Source organism: Strix aluco, chromosome 20, assembly GCF_031877795.1.
Source record: "Strix aluco isolate bStrAlu1 chromosome 20, bStrAlu1.hap1, whole genome shotgun sequence".
Lineage (NCBI taxonomy): Eukaryota > Metazoa > Chordata > Aves > Strigiformes > Strigidae > Strix > Strix aluco.
In genome coordinates, this window is record NC_133950.1 from 10,877,009 (window position 1) to 10,892,414 (window position 15,406).

General features: G+C 50.6%; 1 protein-coding gene and 1 long non-coding RNA gene across 3 annotated transcripts; one reads left to right on the forward strand and one right to left on the reverse strand.

Moving 5' to 3' along the window:
* The first annotated feature begins 352 nt into the window (after window positions 1-352).
* LOC141932621 (uncharacterized) lies at window positions 353-1,938 on the forward strand. 2 transcript variants are annotated; one of them, XR_012625869.1, is made up of 3 exons: window positions 353-469; window positions 958-1,103; window positions 1,845-1,938. It is a non-coding gene; the product is annotated as an uncharacterized LOC141932621 (long non-coding RNA). The 2 variants fall into 2 exon arrangements; XR_012625868.1 differs by having other exon boundaries at window positions 393-599.
* Window positions 1,746-15,361, reverse strand: FAM78A (family with sequence similarity 78 member A). Its single transcript, XM_074846460.1, has 2 exons — window positions 14,303-15,361; window positions 1,746-6,312 (listed from the first exon to the last, which is right to left on the reverse strand). Exons 1-2 carry the CDS (start codon window positions 14,563-14,565, stop codon window positions 5,784-5,786), a joined length of 792 nt encoding a protein of 263 aa, XP_074702561.1. The 5' UTR covers window positions 14,566-15,361; the 3' UTR covers window positions 1,746-5,783.
* Window positions 15,362-15,406: the final 45 nt, after the last annotated feature.

Consider the following 15,406-nt stretch of genomic DNA (forward strand, 5'->3'; position numbering starts at 1 on the left):
CTCCTGATCCTTCTCAGGGGCTTTTCTAATGTCTCTGTGCAGACAGTAAGTGACTGGGCACTTTCGGCTTTTTCAGGGTGTCACCTAAAACAGCTGTGAGTTGGCTGGTGTCCCCTCTCCACTCCTCCCTCCCTCCAAAACTAGGACATCTAAATTTAACCTGCTATCAGCAGACAAGGCTGGAGAGTTTCCACTGTGGAAAGGAATCCCACTCAGAACCTGTCCTCTCCTCTGCTCAGGCTCCATCCATGCACATGCCTTTCCTCGAGCTGTGACCTCCCGTATGTTTCGTTCCTCCCCTTCCCCTCCTACACTTGGGTTTGTGTCACTGCTACGTGCTGGTGGAGCTTCCCAAACTATGTGGCTGTTTGTGTTTTACGCGGGCACACGCCTTGGTGGTCTGTGTGTGATGGTACCAGCTCTCCCTGCTGCACGGCAGCAGCGTGCAAAAGGCTCTCAAGCAGCAAAGGTTGGCTACAACCTTTAAGGGGCATAACAGGCTTGTGACAAGCTCTCATTCGCTCTGTGCAGGACCCAGGGAGATGCAGCAAAGGGGAGACATCGGTGTGAGGTGCACCTTGCTGGGGGGTGCCCCACAGGTGATGGTCCAGCCCCGTGCTCGGGGCACACGCCGGGAAAGCTCTGAGTGTGGTGTGGCTCCACCAGCCCTGCGGGGCAGGAGGGTCCCGTGGGTGCTGGGTGGGAGCCAATGCAGCAGCATGATCTTGCAGCAGACAGGGCAAGTCTTTCCTCAGCTGCTTTTTGAGAAGCCTTGCTGCTTCTTAGGTTGCCCAGAGAAGCTGTGGCTGCCCCCTCCCTGGAAGGGTTCAAGGCCAGGTTGGACGGGGCTTTGAGCAACCTGGGCTAGTGGAAGGTGTCCCTGCCCGTGGCAGGGGGGTGGGACTGGATGATCTTTAAGGTCCCTTCCAACCCAAACTGTTCTATGATTCTTTACAGGCTGGATCAGAGAGCAGCAAAACTACTGAGAGAACAAAAAAAAAAAAAGAGAGAAACCTGCGTCTGCCGTGGGGCACAGCTGGTGGGAAGGGAGCCCATGGTGGGATCGGCCCATGGCAAGAGGAGCTGGAGTACAGACCTGGAAGGTGCCGGGGCTGGGCGCTGGGGAGTAAGGGGTTAGCACAGGAGCTGTACTGGCCACTCGGCCCGGCACCCCCTGCTCTCTGAAAATAAATTTGAGAGTTTCCTTTACTGAAAAGCAAGCAGAACCTAAATATGAAAAACGTGGGGGAAAACAGTGAAATGAATACAGCGTGGTATTTGAAAACCGGTCATCTACTGCAGCAGCTTTTAGCCTCTCGTTTGCCCGGGTCTGAAAGGGCAGGGCTGCTCGCGGCTGCCCGGGGTACCGGAGCCTGGCTGAGAGGCTGCCTCTCTCCAGATGCGGTATTTACAGCTAACATCAGAGCGGGCTTTTGCTAAATAAGCAAACAGCGTCAGGAAACTGAACTGTGCGGAAGTTCAGCTGCTGCCTGCGCCAACCGGCTCGGCTCTGTCCTGCTGTCACAAGTTGCACAGCAGCCTGGTAATGAAAAATGCAGGATGTCGGCTGGTATTTTTAACCAGAAACCTCCACACTCTATCTGATGCGGTGTAAGAGCTGAAACGGAGAGAAAAGGCATTCGTGGTAAATGGGATATTTATCGCTGCCTTGAAACGTGAGTGCAGAGGTGGTGGAGCTGTTCATTTAAAAACAGCCACCGCCCAAACGACTCCAGGCAGACGCGTTTGAAAATTCCACTTTATTTCTGTTATAAAAGCAGGGTTTTGTTTTTTACATCTCTGTAAGTTTCCAGACTCGGTACATCTTGGTTTTGTTTTCACAGTATCTCTGCAAGACCAAGGACGATTCTTATTGCTGTGCCAGGAGCCAGGGCAGGAGGGACGGCGGCGCAGAGGCTGGGGCAGCCCTCGCCTCACCCCCCCGCCGCTGGACCCAGCCTTGCTCTCCGCTGCGCCAGCTCAACAGGTCTACCCCTCCCCAACGCTGCTTAATATCTTAGTTGACTCTCCGAGGGGCTGCCCCTCTCTCGCCACGCTCGTCTCAGTGTCAAGGGTAGGAAACGAGAACCAAACGGTGCACGAGGCCGCTCGGCGCGTTGGCCCTGCTCGACTGCCTGCTGGCCCCGGCCCCGCTGCTGGCTGGGGGAGAGAGGGTGCAGGTGAGGGTCTCGGCCAGGGCTCTCCCTGCTGCGTCCCACCCTGGACCACTACAGGATTCTGGCAGGGATGGTCAGGCTTCGTTCTCAGCTCCTGCAGTGATTTGGGGCCATAAAGAGCTGAGCACCATTGATGGGAGAGGTGAGGCAGGGACAAGCTCATGTACATCAGCAGCCCGCGTTGGTGCCCCATCACCTTCCCAGTGCATCCTTTGTGCATTCCTGGTTCTGCAAAAAGCTGCCAGAGAAGGAGCTTTATTTATCTCTGCTTATTTACCACCTTACTTGGTGCAGGATGCCCCAGGTCCCCAGACATTTAAGTCCCCACAGGGACCCTGTCAATCCCCACTCTAACCATATGGCTATTAACCAGCCGTATCGGTAGCGATGGCTATAGCACCTGTTACTTCCAGCCATCGTTTCTTTTATATTTGATCTGTCCCTGTCAGTTTTGTAATGAAGCAGCATTGGAAAAACATCACTTTTAATCACAACGCATGAAATCTCAGAAGAGGCAGCATCACTTTTCTGTGCCGTGTCTGGTGATGCAAATGGAGGTGGAGGGGCTCGTTTCAACCTAGGCACGGGATAAAGGCATTCTTTGGGAAGGGAGAAGTCCATGCAAAGCCGACCCCAACGTGAAATCTGAATTTCATATTTGCTGCTTAGCTGGGTCTGTTCAGTGCAACAGGACGAATTAGCCAGGAGGTTACTATCAAATTGCATGGATGCATCCAAGTCCACCAGGTAGAGGGATCAGGAGGAACCAGATTTACTTAATGCACTGGGAGACTAAGTCCAACACAAAGCTAAGTGGAAAAGGACGTAGGTGTTCCCTGAATGTGGTTTTTGGTGACTGAGAAGAAATCTTTCCGTGGAATTCCTTCGTGCAGCTAATTAAGACAACTGGGTACGGTTTCTTTGACCCATGCTGACATCAGTGAGAACTGTAAGTACTCAGCACCTGGAGACAAAGTGAATACCAGACATAAATACCCCTTCTGCTCCCACCCGTGGGACTGCCCAGAAGCGCATCTAAGCGGTAGCTGAGATGTGTGCAATTGTTATCAGCTATTCACCCACAGCTCACATTTTGTCCTCTTCTGCGTGTATTGCCTAGGAGAAAATACAGACAAGTCCCAAAGGGCTGTGCCAGTAGAGCTGTAGTTAGGATCTGAATCCATGTAAGAAAATGGAGTTTAATACAGAGAGTGACTGTGCAAGTCAAAGTCTCCCTAGCTTCATCCTTTATAGTCCCAAAGCCTGGATTTAGGCAACCTTTGGCTCATGGATTTAGGTTTGATGCAGTCCATTCGTTTGCAAGCTGCTTGTAATGCTGGACTTCCTCCCTCAGAGATCTGCCAGCTGAAGAATGCAGCTCTGTGGCTGAGCATCTCTGAAAACCAGTGCGTGGAGGAGGGCGGTCTCCCCTGGAAACGGGGGTACGGTTGCAGGGACCCAGGATCCTTGTTTGCTGGTTTGAGACTGTCATGGTGGGGGGCGTATCTTCTGGGTGTGCTTTCCCCAGGCATGTGGTGATGTTGAACCTGTTGCTGAAGTAGATGGTGTGGCTTTGGAGAAGCGAGGAAGGAGAATTTCTTGCTGGTAATGTCCTGTGTGGAAGATGAAGATGGCAATAGCAGCTAATTGGTGTCTCTCCAAGGGGAGAGCCTTTTTGAGCAGCGTGTGTGTGGTTGTGAGACCTGTTCAGACCAGCTCAGCAGGGCCAGGCTTGTATCTGGCACGCTGAGCTCTCTTCAGTCCTAGCTCTTGAGGCAGATTGTTAATAAGGGGAAGAAATGTTATCTAGGGGAAGGAGCTGCAGAGGGAAGGGGAAGTGATCTGCCTCAGGCCATGTGCTGGAGCAAGAGAGCAGATCCTCTGCGCCCCATCCTGTGCCCTGCCCTCCAGATGCCATCTCTACTGCAGAACTTCCTCTGCTGGCAAACTGTGCCCCCCCACCCCCACCCCCTTCAAACGGCTCCTCCGTGCCGCCTTCCTCCGCAGAAGTGCAGCTGGTTATCTCTGAAGCCATCTGGACAAGCTCCTTATTAAAATCTACTGGTTCCACCTCCTGCTTCAAATCCACCTTACTCACTGGAGGATCTACACCCAAGGCTCAGGTGTTGCCCTGCTTGTACCTTCTCATTACCCTTTGCTGCACAGATGTTTGTGCCATAACCAGACAGGCACAGAACCACCCGGGGTCCTGTCTGTACCCCATTCCTGACAGTCGTGTAGATCACGAGGTCATCTGGAAGAAAACGATCTACTAAGCCCAACATGATTTGTTATCATGGGAAGAAGAGAGTTTTTCGTAGCTTTTGCTTCTAGTGTTTGTTAGGAATGGGCGCCTGTTATTTTCAGACGTGGCTGTTCCTGAATTATGGATATTGCTGGGTAGACTCAGTAGATAAGATCTGCCCTCGCTTACACCCATGCATCTCCAATGACTTCAGAAGGATCCTTTTTATATCCTGCTCTTCTTACAGCACCATCATTTGGATTTCATGGGAAAACGGGGCAACAGAGTTTCACCCAACAACAGCTGCTGCATGAGCCGTGGGCTCTTACGCCACAAGAAGGTGAGACCATGGGCTAGCTGGGCAAACATCTGCCTAGTGGGACATCCTCCCCCTCTCAATTTATGTTGACTCCCAGGGCCACAATTCCAGCTGTCAGATTATCCCATATTATAATGCTAACGGGAGACTGAGATCGCCAAGTGTAAGCAGCGCAGGCTTGCTTGCTACCCGTCCGCGAAGCAGGGAGATGGCCTAGTAGCTCCCACTCAAGAGACATCCTACAGCAGGTTTATTATTTGCATTGCTTTGAAACTGAGATTATTTCCATGCTTCCTTATTCCAGGTTTTAAAACCAGGAAGATTTTCTTTTTATCACACTTCTTCCAATTTCATGCCCTTTTCATCCATCAGCCCGTGACACACTGACAATCTATTCCTTGTTCCAAAACTTTCTCCCAGAAATTGTGTAGAAAGGACATTCTGCCTGGTGGTATTTTTGTTGGTTTTTTTTCAAACATAGCTTTAAGGCAAAAGTTTGGCAATGCAAAGCAAAGTCTACATAAGGCCGCGTGACTTGGATTTGCAACTCAGAACCTTGCAGCTTAAAAAAAAAAAAAAAAAAAAAAAATCATCCTTATCTTAAATAGTCAACTTTTTGCTCCAGGAACTTGTTTCGTTCTCAACAAAAAACAAATAAAAAGACAAAATCCCAAATAAAATGTTCTTATTGTTCTGGGCAGTCTGGACAAGCTAATGAGACTGAAGTTCAAACAGTAACTAAAGTAGGGAAGAAAAAAAAAGAAAAGCTATACGGGTAGACATCAGTGTTAGTTTCTTCCCTTAGGAATCCAGTGATGAGACAGACCCCAGTCAAAGGTCTCCTCTTTAGCTTTAGCACAGTGAAATCCGTCCCAATGGGAGAAGGTAGAATGGTTGCATTTGTTGAATGAATAAAAAGTGCATTTTGATTTTGCTCAGATTATACATGTGTATTCTAATACCTAAGTGATTGTTTTGCTTTGTTGTTTGTTTGTTTGATTGTTTGTTCTCTCCCTTTCGGTGCCGGGACGCCAGGTTTATATTATCGATGTTTTGGAGGTATCACCACAAGTGGTGGTCCATCCTTTGGCCTCCACATGAGTACCTGAGCATCATTGGCATTGGGTTTGACAAGGGCACTGGGTGGTATTGGCTCATTCTTGCTAAGGACCTGGGGCTGCTCTTGAGCAGAGGGCTCCTGCAGCTTGGCACGCTGCCCCAAGGGTCTGCTGGGGTTCACCTCGATGCCCAGCCTCATGCGCCATTTGATAGTCTGCAAGGTCACCATTTCGTTGGTAGCCGTGTTGGTTGCCACCAGCCAGGTGGTGAAGCTTTGATCCCGGTGAATGCTTGTGAGTTTGGCCACGTTGCTCTCGCTGACGGGCACTGCCCACGTCACGCTCGGGTAAAAGTTGTCGTTCATGCTGATGTTGAACTTGGACTCCTTCTTTGTGGGACCCACGATGGTGCAGGTTTCTGTCGTGTTTCCGTACCAGGGATAGTTCACTCCATCCGAGTCACTGATGGCCTGGATTTTACCGTCCAGTAGATCTGGAAGCTCCCAACTTGACCTGCCATAATCAACAACAAATTATGGATATTGCATTAATTAATCAGTTTAGAAACATGCTGGATTTCAAGGAAGGAGAGGAAGTAGTTGTGAACGCATTCCCCCTCTAGCTTTTACTGGAATTTGTGCCTTTCGTGCCATCCTGCCGCAAAAGCTCATCCCTGTCATTAAAAATATGTCTGCAAACTTCCAGGTCACGGCAGTCTGTCCTGCTGTTAAACACCACTGAGGAACCATCACCCTGCAGGGCCAGGGCTTTCCCTGCAGGAAATGGTGGCTACCTGGACTGGTTCAAAATAAGGTAAGGCTGCAAAGGGTAGGTGCTCAGGAAAGCTCCAGTGGTGGAGAAAATCCAGTGCTGCAGGTATCTTCTTGCAGCTCCTTGGCTGCCTGAGCACAGCTGAACACAAGGACTCGCTCCAGCACCGCGTTCAGGATCTCAGTTCTTGTGCCAGTGAGAGCAGGGCTCAGGGCTGAGTTTCTTCCTCTCAATAGCACAAAATGTCCCATGTTGGCAAAAGAATGGGCAAGCTCAGAGCTGGCCCTGGGGCTGAGGTGACAGAAAACCTAAGCAGAGGAAGATCAAGGACTCAACTGGACCATAAAGCTTCCCATTGCCCCATTCTGTTCTTTCTTCTCAGTCCCTACCTGCAAACACTCATTTTCTCTCTGGAGAAGCCACTGTCCCTCCGCACTGTCTGCCTGGCGCTGGCAGTGTAACCCATCCTTCTCCAGCCCCAGGAAGGACCCGGTTCAAAGGCTGCACACCAGGCTCGGGGCTGGGGATGGTGTTACAGTAATCAGAGAAACCGAGGTCAGCCAGCTTGTAAAACTGCCTGAGCCGGTCGTCTGTGCGCTGTGCGCTCTGCTTGCGAGGCTGACAAAAAGGTCAGTCTTTCTAGCAAGAAAGTAAGTGAAAATGGTCCTCTGTCAACTTGTAATGCTGATGCACAACTTGGATTTTTTATTAACTTCCAATTTAATTTTTAAGATTAGATTTGCCAATAGAAGCAAACTCCTGTAAATGTCTCAGGAAAAGGGTTAGGTACTTGCAAAGTAAAGGCAGTAAGATGGCATAACCATAGACCATGTGCCCAGTGAAAGTATATTAACGACAGTCTTTTAAAAACCAGGCTGGTAGAGGTGGCTCTAATGTACCTTCTCCCTCTTGCTTATGAATCAGACCTCCCCGCCACCCAGAGACTCTGTCCCTGCCGTCGAGGTGTCAGAAGGGGCCGTGTGGCAGCAGGGTGGCACTTGCACTTGACCCCGTCGTGGGGCCAGGACGCTGAGCTGTGCACCAGCCCCCCAAGCTCTGTGGCTCCCTGCTGCGGGCTGTGCCACGGGACGTGGTTTATCTTGGGAGGGAGACAGAGGGGACACGCTGAGGCTGGTCAGGGTAACTGTCCCAGCCCTCAATAAGTCCGGTGCTGCCGCTTAAAATAGCCCCTGGACTGAAGCGGGGGCTGCGCTGGGTGCAGGCAGGCGGGGGGGGCAGCCATCAGGCTCGGCCGGCTCTGATGCAGCTTTGGGACAAGCTGCTCCTCTCCACTGGCCAGGACTAATGTGACCATCTCACAAGGCTGTTCTGATTGTTAATTAGTTAATGACCGTGAAGTGCCTCCATGTTTGTAACCACTGGATCAGTCAGCAGTTAGCTGTAAATGTCTGGCTGTAGCTAGAAAATACCATGGGGGATTTAAAGATCTCCTTTATCTTTTTTCATGCCAGTGGGGGGGGGGGTCCTAGCAAAAATCCCCCCTGTGCCATGGCAGGCGTTGGGCGAAGGGCCACATCACGCCGGAGGCGGCTGGTTTGCAGGTCAGATGGTCTGGCAGGAACCTGGGAGGTTAAGGGCAAGGCAGGACGCGGCTGCGCCGGGGGATGCGGGGATGCTCCGAGCAGCAGGACCGGGGGTTATGCAAGTGTGACATCTCCTCGCACAGATTTACGGGCCGCTGTCAGCTACGGCACCACGGCTGCAGCAATCCTCTCCTCCTCAGCTCATAGCCAGCAGGCAGAGGGAGTCCTTTCCCTGGAAGAAAATTTTTAGCAAAGGCAGCCAAAATGAGATCCCTGAGCGGTCCTGCCAGGACCCCCATCCACTAGAGAGATGTTTATACGCTCTGCTCTCTAAACTGGACTCATCCTGGCTCACCATCCCCCACGCTCTTCAGGGAGAAATGAGCAGGGAAAGGCTCTGGGGATGCTGGATGAACTCAGCCCTCGGCAGGCAGGGAAGTGGACATTGTGCCCTATAGCCCCCCACCACAGCCCAACTCTGAAACACCATCTGAGGGTTCTTTCTCTCCCTTTCATCAGGTGGTTTAGGATTACTTTCCATTCAGACAGTGGCCCAGGTGACTTGGCTGTCAACTGGGGGTGAGATGTGACAATTTCCTAGAGGTTTAGCCTGTGACAGGTCTGGTACTAAGGTGCAACCACAGCATCTCTGCGGGTACAGAGGTGCCAAACCGGGACCTGAGGTACTACAAGAGGCTGATAACCCCACCCCGGGTTTCTCCAGCCTACTCAGATCAGAGGCTGGTGGGCAAATGGCAGGAGAATCAGGTAGAGGATGCTCAGAAACTGCTTGTCCCCATCTTCATTCCCAGCAGATGTATCTGACCCCAGCCCAGTACAGAATTGCAGAACCTTACCAGAATTTGCCCAGAGTTTAAATGAGAGCAAAAAGGTGGAACTGTGTCAGGGCCCGGGCAGGTTGCTGAAGGCAGGATGCTGCCTGCAGAGCCTGAGAAACCCCACCGCAAAGCCGAGCACGTTTGTGAGCAGTGTGGCTGCGCTCAGGGTGGCTCAGAAGTGCACCCTGCTTATGAAAAGGCGTGGGCAGGAACGGGGAAGAAGAAACTGGCCTGTGTTTCTTCATGGAGCACGCTGTGCCTAATTCTAGCGAGTGTGGTTAACCCTGGGGTTTCAAAACCATCACGCTTTATCTGTGCAGCTTAGTAACAAGAAGAAAAACGAGGCCTTATGAAGATCCCATGACTGGAGCAAAAGCAGAGGCTGCACGATGGTTGCTGCTGCTGGTGGTTGCCCCTCGCCTGCTGCTAGAGCAAAGCCTGTGTGCCAGCCAGCCTGGTAGCCTTTGCTTGCATAGTGTGTCCATGTTAAATAATATGCCAACAACTGGCCTGTTGGATGATTTTGGAAAGAACGCTGTGGAATGATCTTTGGCTGCATCAGCATCTTTCTGTGGTGGTGCCGAGCCAAGGGAAGACCAGAAAGTGCCCAGTAAACATTTTGCTGACAATAGCAGGGAAGAGGCATGAAAAGAAACCAGCCTATCTGGTTTCATGGATTCACTATAGCTGATCAGCTCCAAAATCAGTAGATTCTGGCTTGTAATACTGACAAGCTTGTTTCTGCTGCTTCTGAAACCTTCAGAGTCAGTATGGGCATTGCTAGGGATTAGAGCTGCCAACAAACCTCTCTTAACAAATGTCTTCTTGCTACCAGGAGAAGGAACTCTGAGCTATTTCTTGTGGCACAACTGTAGCCTTGCTGCTGACAGCCAAGCAGCTTTATGTAGGTTTTAGCCTCCTATTCCTCATTCAGATACATTTCTTCCTATTCTGTCACACGTAAGGAAGCCCTCAGCTTACCCCGAGCCCTCCAGATGGCTGCCCCACCGCACAAACCAAAGCAATCACTGCGGTGGCCTGTGCAGTGACAGCAAACCCCAGCGCACAGCCTCCAGCCCTGTGCACCCAGCAGTGACACGGATACATTCAGTTAACCTTTTCAGACAGGCATCAGGCACTATCGCATCCTCAGCCCCAATTCCTTAAAGCCAGCTCCTAATTAGTCACAGGCCAGATGGACTTGCATAACCTTGTGCTTTCCAACACCCTTCCTCTTCACCAGCTCCCTAAGGCAGAGGAGCCCCGCTCATTCGCAGACTGTGCTCGGTGCAGGTACCAGGGCGATGTGTGGGCGCAGTGAAAAGCCGACTCGGGTGTTTCACATCCCTGCTCCTACCTGCCTCCCTCTGCCACTGCGCCTGTGCTGGTGACTAGCTGAAAGAAAGAAAACCTGACAGTCAGAGCTGTTTAATTTTAAACTGTCCTGTACAGTGCCTCTCTCACCTACACCAGCACATCAAGCAATTCAAGCCAGGGTTGTAGCAAACAGGAAGGGAATTTAAGATGCTCCCCAGCTGTCAGAGCCACGCTGCTGTGGTTCCTCTTCCCCCCATCCTCCAGCTGCATGTTCCTGCCTCGTCGCTTGAACTGGCAGCAATGTTTGATGCACTCTGGTTGGGGGAGTAAAACTAGCAGAAAACTGGTATTAAGAAAAAGGGATGGATTGCTGCTGGTTTAACTGAGCAGGCTCAAATCAGACTGGATAACTTATTTAACTGGGCTACGGTGCGTGCTCACAGCACAGGTAAGGGACAGGGGCCACACAAGGGCAGTGAAGCCTTTTCCTCTAAACCCCTGGAGGGGTAAGTTCCCATGGACCTCCCCTCACTTCCCATGGAAAGGATAATCTTTTTTTTCTTTGGTGAATCTGTTTTTGATTGTGTTTTTCCTCCTGAGGACTGGGGGTTTATTCTCTTGACAAGTTGATTTCTCAAGTTCATTGTGTCTCTGCTTCAGGGCACAGAAGATTTAATCTCACAAGAGAGAGATGCCTGGTAATGTAAAGTGATGATGTAATGGTGCCCAGCTGCCCCATTGGGTCCTCCAGGGGAGAAATATCTACCTGAAACTTCTCCAGATTCTTGGCTGATCGTATTCAAACTCCAATTTATTTATCTCTCTGTTTTGCATATCTCCATCTGCACTGCTTCTCGCACATCTCCATGGAGATGAAGAAACAAGGCTGGATAATGCCATTCCGGCGTTGCCCAGCCGCTGACACGGGTCCCACCAGGTGCTGCACGACCAGGCGCAGAAACCAGCACCCCCCCAGTACATCCCAGCAGGGACCTGGTCCAGCTGCTCCTGCACAGGTCGGAGCTCTGTGGCCTGATCCTGACACCCCCCACTGCACAGTGGCATCCTTCCCTACGGGCACAGGGTAAAACCCTGCTCGGAGGGGAGCAGTAATGCCAGCCATGGGTCCCAGTTCTGCATGGAGTGGGGTCAGAGAGCACGCCCACATCCTCACACCGGGGGTTTTCACGATCCCAGCAGCATCTACTGCCTTACATGTAAAATAATGCCAGCATTTATGTGTTATCTGAGCTTTAATTATTTTCCTTTACATTTAAAAATGCAGCATCTAGCCTCAAAATTGTCAGTGCCGCTTTAAACGCGTGTGTCTAAATTATCCCCTCTGTAGCTAACATCCCTACAGAAGCGTTATGCACAGCTCCATCTGCTCCAGTATTTCTCAGCTGTTTCTGTCCTCAATGGCCAGCTTATACACAGCTAACAACTCCAGAGCATAAAAGTGAAACATTAATCCAAAGCGTGCTGTAAGTATTGATGCTCTGGTTGACCAACTGATTGTTGATTATTTGGAGTTTTCTGTTTGCCTGTCACCAGAGTGATTAAAAATATGCACGTTGCAGTCGTCTCTCTTCATCATGGAAAGTTGGGACAAATACTCTGTTGGCATAAATCAGTGCAGCTCCGTGGAGGTCAGTGGGATTACTTTGAGTTACACCAGCTAAAGGCTTGGCCCATCCTTTCAGCTAGGTTTGTGTCCTGTCTCTCTCTATATAAAGGTCTTCCAGGACCATGTTTCAACGGCATTGAAGGAGGCCTTTCCTCCCAAACGCCTTTATTTATAGCTTTCAGATGGCGACGGGTCTATAGAAAGAGAGTGGAGGAGCAGACCAATTCCTACTTATGTTTGGGTAACTCTTTTTATATCAGTTAAATGTCAGTGAACCTCCTAGGGAAAAATCTTTGTTGCCATGATTTTCTGGCTAATAGCTCTCCTGCATAGCTGCAATGTTTAATTCTGGCTACCTGTTTACAGCACTTAGCTTGTAGATACAACTTTTTTTTTTTGTCTCAAAGCATTCCAGCAAGGGAAGACTGTACCAAATCCTCATTTTAAACACAGGGAAACTCAGGTGCAGAGAAATAAAAGGACACATCGAGGTTTGCAGCCCACAGCAGCACTGGCAGAATAGCTCTCTGCCCAGTCCTCTTTATTTCCGTGGATGTGAGCTGTATTTATATACAGTGGACTTTTCTGTTTCCCTTTGCAGCTGGTCGCTAAAGACAGGATTTCTAAATGAGCCTGAGAATTACACATGCGAATCCCAAAGGCCTGGAATTGGGAACATCTGAACAACAAATTGTCCTTGCTAAAGATATTGTTGGGGCCAAAAAGCCTGCAGATTTCGGGCCTGTTGTAAGTACTTTTAAAACCAAGGTAAGCTGGTCTTCTCCTTTGCTGAGCCTCACTGCTGGTGTTTGTCAGATGCTAGTTTGCTTCTCAAGGCACTTTCTGCTTGAGCAGAGAGGGGACGTGGGGACAGAAGGGGGGGACAGTCTGTGACTTACAGCTGCTCCTCGGCATGCCCTTCCCTCGGGCCCACATCTTACAACACGTATGCGCTTTATGTCTGAGGTGCCGAACCTGTGTCCTCATTTGGGCTTACAGGCAGAAGGGAGGGAAGAAGGGCCGGGGTGTGCGTGCAGAGGTTCAGGCCTTCAGGAAGGCACTGCATTAAGTCAGAGTTTGTCCTGTTCTCCAGCCCTACTCCGTGTTCCCACCCTCCCTCAGCCCTACTCATTCACCATTTTTTAAGCCACCCAGAATGACCCTTGAGGGGCTGAGCCGGCATCCCCCGCACACAGGGCACTTCGGATGAGCAGATGGGGGGGTTGCTTAGACCTGACCTTCCCGTCCCTTCTCCCTTGCCACCAGAGACTGGGCAGCATCAGCGCCTCCAGCCACCGAATCATCTGCCAACACCGGGCTCTGCGGTCAGGTTTTGTGCCCGTGACTGGACAGACAGATTTCTGCTGCACCAGGAGGCTGCACCTGGGGCTGCCCAGCACCGTGAGTTGCAGAATTGCTGTTCTGTGCAGGCATTTGGAGATCGGGTGCTGTGGCTGATTTAAACTACGGGCCAAAGCCTGCAACAACATTTGGTGAACAAACTGGTGGGGGACTGGGAAGAGATGACTTTTCTCAGTAGGGAGGTGACATTTTAATTTGACTCATTCCTGTCTCACTATGACTGTCTGACCAGTAACACTGGGGTTTTGGTGTGCAAACAGCCCCTAGATTCCCCTTACCTAACATATATCTATATACTCCCACTCTCACATTACCCAAAAGAAGGGATAATGTGAAATTTTCACCCTGCTCCAAGGTAATACAAAGGGTTTAATGATCAGTGGGTTAAATCCAGCTTGTTCTTTCCCTGTAGGCTGCCTGCTACCGTGGGCAAAGCAAGCAGGATTCCTCCTGTGACGTTAAAGTCTGCTCCCAGAGCTGGTGGGCTACTGAGCTCACAGCCATGGCCCACTGCAGCAGCAGTACAGCACACTGGGGACGGCACCGTGCCACAAGTGTCAGCCCTCGGGTTCCCCTGGGGCTTGGCAGTGCGCAGTTTTACCCCGAAAGGGATGGGGGGGGATGCTGAAGAGAGGAGCTGGTGGTCAGGGGAACCCCTCCCGTAAACCACGTCTCAAAACAGGGGTGCCTGTGGCGGCAGGGCTGCCCTGGGACTTCAGGATCTCCAGTGCTGCTCAAGAGCTGTTGTGAAATACGGTATTGCTTTTGGGTGCCCAGCAGAACGAGTGGGTTTTGGTCAGGGCTTGGGCACATTCCCATTAGAGGAGAAGAAGACCTACTCCTTGAAAGGGCAGGGACAAGCTCTCCTGTATTTTAAATGTATGAGAAAGTCCTGTTAAGTTTCAGAAGCACTGGATTTTAAAATCAAACCAACTGGATTATAATTTTTGGTTTAACCCAGTATTTCCCAGCCAGGCCACAGCCCTCCCTCTCTTTCTTCCCGCTAGGCAAACGCACCCGCACGCGCTCTTGGAAATACTTACATTCCCTGTTCCCCGTAGTGATTGTAAAATTCCATGTGGCTGCAAGCCTGGATCCAGCCCACAATCCAGGTCTCCTTCTTGGGAATGGGGGGCACCAACACTTGCGCAGAGGCTCGGAAGTGAGGGGTCCGGTAGCGCAGGACCACACTGGAGGACTCGTCGATGCTGGTGGGAATGGGATCGATGGAGGCTTTGACTTCAATCACTGAAATACTTTCCCGGAAAACTTTGGATTTGCAGCTAATACTCTGAATACAGCCCATGGCATACCCCGAGTACAGTCCGACGCAGCTCCTAGGGTACTCCAGCAATCCTGGGGAATATTAGGCATTGAAATTATCTGGTGCTAGATCAATTACAGATCTTCTTGGTTTGTAATCTCAAAACTGATATCCATAGGATAGAAAATTCATCATGTAAAGCCTTAATTTGAGTATCTGTTTTACAAGTACTGCTCCTATTTTTGAGGTTAGCTGCACTTCAGAAGCAAAAGGGCCTTTAAATTTTTTTTCCCCTTTTTAATGACCCATTAAATCTCTCGCTCAAACAGTCTTTGGGTTAAAAAAAAGGTCTCTTGAGTTCAATAAATAACGGTGGTGTTCTTAGCTGATATATTTAGTCCTTCCTTTCCTCAGATGCGGTCTGTCATTCACCGTCAAACATAGGACTAGCCGGTATTTCCCTTTATTCTTTGGATGAAAAGCAGAATGTTGATAGACACATCTATATAAATAATGAAATAGTTTTTAGCCCCAGCTTGTCACAACCGGTGTGGATTTCCACTTCCTGACTTGCAGTTGTTCATAACTTCCTTTCGCACAAAATTACAATAATAACAGAAAGAAACGACGGGTGGAAAATGCAAAAAGTAGCCAAATCTCCGATTTTGGAGGCTCCTCCGCCAGCGATGTCAGGGCTTTGGGGATTTTTTTTTTTTTTTCTTTCCTTAGAAATAGCCGAAACCATCAAGAATAAAGCGGAGGTCCTGGTCACGCCGGCGGGCTCCGGGGGCTGCGCAGCGGGGCAGGAGGCGGCGGCGGCGGCGGCGAACCTCCCCCGCTCCGCGCCCGCGGCCGCGCCGCTCCGCGCCCGCTCAGCGCCGCG

Excerpts from the sequence above, each read along its gene's own strand:
- FAM78A (XM_074846460.1), bottom strand. The coding sequence starts at position 14,565 with ATGGGCTGTATTCAGAGTATTAGCTGCAAATCCAAAGTTTTCCGGGAA. Across the intron at positions 6,313-14,302 it reads CACTACGGGGAACAGGGAAT|GTCAAGTTGGGAGCTTCCAG; the intron begins GTAAGTATTTCC and ends TGATTATGGCAG.